Source organism: Protobothrops mucrosquamatus, unplaced genomic scaffold (assembly GCF_001527695.2).
Source record: "Protobothrops mucrosquamatus isolate PMUCROS unplaced genomic scaffold, P.Mucros_1.0 scaffold2358, whole genome shotgun sequence".
In the NCBI taxonomy this organism is placed as follows: domain Eukaryota; kingdom Metazoa; phylum Chordata; class Lepidosauria; order Squamata; family Viperidae; genus Protobothrops; species Protobothrops mucrosquamatus.
The window spans coordinates 34,801-38,573 of NW_015388436.1; the positions used below are offsets into that span (position 1 = coordinate 34,801).

At 38.6% G+C, this 3,773-nt stretch overlaps 1 protein-coding gene across 1 annotated transcript in view; it reads left to right on the forward strand.

The window, feature by feature from the left end:
* LOC107295484 (cadherin EGF LAG seven-pass G-type receptor 3-like) overlaps nucleotides 1-3,773 on the forward strand; it is a gene marked incomplete at its 5' end in the record, with an annotated part of 75,393 nt that overhangs the window by 14,658 nt on the left and 56,962 nt on the right. Inside the window, 2 exons of the mRNA XM_029285860.1 lie at nucleotides 2,680-2,902; nucleotides 3,487-3,602. Of these exons, the coding sequence (XP_029141693.1) occupies nucleotides 2,680-2,902; nucleotides 3,487-3,602 (339 nt within the window). The remainder of the gene's footprint in view (nucleotides 1-2,679; nucleotides 2,903-3,486; nucleotides 3,603-3,773) is intronic.

Genomic DNA, 3,773 nt, shown 5'->3' on the forward strand with positions numbered 1-3,773 from the left:
CACTGTCTTTGAAAAGGATACCTTTTAGGGCTACCCAACATCTTAAAACTACCTCGTTGTTTTCTCCATCACTTTTTCACAATTGCATTTATAGAAGATGGCAGTGGTGATGACAAAATCATAGGTAGATTTTAGTATCATTAGCATGCTACACCTTTCAATATCACATCACCAAGCTTCCCCAGCCATTTCATGTGACTATTGAAAAACACTGGAAGTAGAACGTAGCCTGAAGGATCCTATCAAATAGTTTCTGTTTTGAGGGAGACCTGTTTTAAGTCACACCATTTGGAATCTACCACAGAGAGATAAATGGTACCAAAGCAAAGCAATATCTTCAATTCCTGATCTCTGAGAGGATTTAGAAGGATGCCACAGTATCAAAAACCACTAATTCAAGAAAGACTGAAAGAGATACGTTTTCTCCATTAGTATAAGCCTGAAACTGGTGAAATAGGAATTGATGATTCTCCAACCAGAAAAGATGTTTTTGTAAACAAGGGACTGATGACCCAAATATGTTAGAACAGTCACAAGTAGGCATATCGTTTTTGAGTTGAAATAGCAGAAGGAAGAGGCACAGGATTTAAATCTCAAGATTAACTTATACAGAAATCATGATTCCATTTTCCAGTGCTGTTAACTGGAGAATTTTTTTCACATGTATGAGTTTCTAATTTTTTACACTAAATATATTACTGTAAATATTACTTTTTTACAGTATATCTACTTTAAAATGCAAAGCAGGAAGAAATATTTGATTGCCATATCTGGTGTCAAGCTCTGGCATCAAACAAAAATATTCATGACATCTACAGATGGAAACTAATCAAGGAGAGAAGCAACCTGGAATTAAAGAGAAACTTCCTAACAGTTAGGACAATTAACCAATGGAAAAGCTGTCATCAGAAGTAGTGGGTACTTCATCACTGGAGGCTTTTAAGAAGAGACTGGACAGTCACTTGTCTGAAATGGTATAGGGTCTCCTGCTTGAGCAGGGGGTTGGAATAGAAGACCTCCAAAGTTCCTTCAGCTTGATTCTGATTGATTGATGAGAGTAGCCAACTCTAAAACTTGGCCCTTCAATCAGGTGAAATCCACTCAAATTGCAATGTTTCCTCCATGATTACTATCACTTTTTCAATCATTTTACCAAACTGTGGATGTTTGAATATTAACTTCTAATTATTATTTTTTTTTAAAAGATCCACTGCAGGCTTTTTCAAAGTACAAACTCCCTTGAGCCAAGCATCCCTGCTAGTAATCCCATGGGTACATGCATGTAACATCCATGTTGCCACACGGGCAATAATATGGACATAATTTGTCATTGATTTTTTTCTATATTTTTTCTGTACTGTCTAGACTGCCATTCTGGAACATCTCTGTGGTTCTCTATCCAGTCCTAACCGTGGTTGACCTTATTTAGCTTTCATCACAAGCCAAAGTCAACTTGGTGCTGCAAGTTGTTGTGGCACAGGTGTCACGACCGTCCGTTGACGACAGGGTTTTTTGGAAGTCTAATCTGATTTTTTTTCTTTTTATAAAGAGACTTCATGCTTTTGCTCAGAGTAGTCTTTTTGATGTTCACAAAGGGATTTTCTAATAATTTGTGTCAAGAAGTTACAAGCTACATTGTGCAATGATGTTAGAACATACCCTCCAAGCAACTTGGCCATGTATTTGGGTGTCAAAAACTCAAATTGATCCAGCGTAACTAAGTAAAAGAAGTTACCAGACAGTCCCATAATTCACTTTTCTTCTCTAGCAGCAACCAGGGTGGTCTGATTAGAACAGATTTCATGCCAACAAACAGACTTACATAAAAATAAATAATAACTAACCTATTCGAGTTTTAGGATCAAATTCTGGAAGGAAGTGGTTAGTAATGTGAATCAGCTCTCTCCCAATTTGAAACGATTCAACAGGCTGCAAATGGGCAATACAAACAGAAAAATAGTTCTTTTTTGCTGCAAATCTCATCAAAATTTATTATTTCAAATTGGCTTCACACTGCCTTATCAAATTTGAATCACATTGTCATCCACTTACACTCTGTCTTATCACTTCAATTTCCTCAAGTCTTCTAAAGCAGACTGGAGAGGACCCTGGGAGTGATTGTGTCAATTACCTCAGCAAATACCTTATTCCATGTAACAACTAGGGCATTGACGGAATCCTTGGTAGGATTACTCATAAAACTTCCTAGACCAGGCATATCAAACTCGCGACGTCACGTGACGTAGCGCAACGTATCGGAGCTTTTTCTCCATTGCCGGCAATGGGGTGGGCACGGTTTTGGGGTGATGCATCCGGCCCATGGGCCGGCAGTTTGACACCCCTGTCCTAGACCATCTGGAAGCCTTATAGATCTGATAGCCTTTTCAGACAACCATCTTAGTAGGTCCAGTGGTTTTACAGAGATGAGATGTAGCCATTTAACCAAATGATGGGTCATTTACGACAGTGGGGAGAGCCTTGAGATCCCAACAGAAATACAAATATAGCATATTAACATAACGTAACACAACACAGCAGAACACAATGTAGTATCTGTCTGATGCTCATGTGTTCTTCTATGAAAGGAATCCCAGTTCTTTCCTTCACTGTAGTTTTTGCCTTATTCTGTCTCAGAGGCCCTCTGATCATTTCATTTCTTCTGCTCTTCTTTCCCAATAGGTGATAATTGTGAAGTGGATAGTCGGGCAGGACGTTGTGTTCCTGGAGTGTGTAGGAACGGAGGTACTTGCACCAACTCTGCAGACGGAGGCTTCCAATGTCAGTGTCCCCCTGGGGGCTTTGAAAAACCATTCTGTGAAGTATCTGTACGCTCTTTTCCTCCCAAATCTTTTGTCATGTTTCGAGGTTTGCGCCAGAGGTTCCACCTGAGCCTTTCTCTTTCGTAAGTTCGGCTAAAAAGCAGCTTTGTAAGAACTGCCTTTATCTGCCATTGATGGTGTTGAATTTTATCTTGCTGAGTTCCATTATACATTTGCCCTGACTTTCAAGTTAGATTTCTCTTTCATATTTGGGGGGGGGGGGGGAGATTCCTAAGATATTAGTTCAATCGAAATATCTCCATATGTGTGAGGGTTTTTAAAATTTTTACTAGGGGAATGATTATAATTGTTGCCAACTCCCACTTTCCTTGAACAAATACTCAAATGTAAATCAAGCAGAAATTCAACAAGTACAGGTTTCCTGAAAATGTGGTACAATGATTAGTTGGGCTCTATATTGTCAATTCTGAGGGGGGGAAAAAGATGGCAAATCTACTCTTTATTGATGATTTGATAGCAATATAATTCTTTTTGCAGTCCTAATACCAAATGGCAATTACACCAGGTGACTTGAGTACAGTACCAGGAAAAATTGTATGAAAAATTCAGAGGTTTTATCATTCATGTATAGTCCTAACTTTGTGAAAATTTATCTAATTTGCTTAAGTATGTGTGAAAATTCTAATTCTTTATATTTCATCACTAGATTTGCTACTGTAGAGCGTGGTGGTCTCTTAATTTACAATGGACGTCTGAATGAGAAGCATGACTTTCTGGCTGTAGAGATTGTTGATGGGCAGGTCCAGCTGAAGTACTCTACAGGTGGGTGTGGCAGATGGGTCCATGCTGTCCTCACTGCTGTCCTCAAGAAGTTGCCATTGTATTATCGAAAGAATGGTACTTACTATAAAAACTTTTTATGTTGAGAATCTTATAGAAGCTGTACTTTTTCAAAATTAGTAACTATTGATGAATTCCCTGAAAACTCTTCTA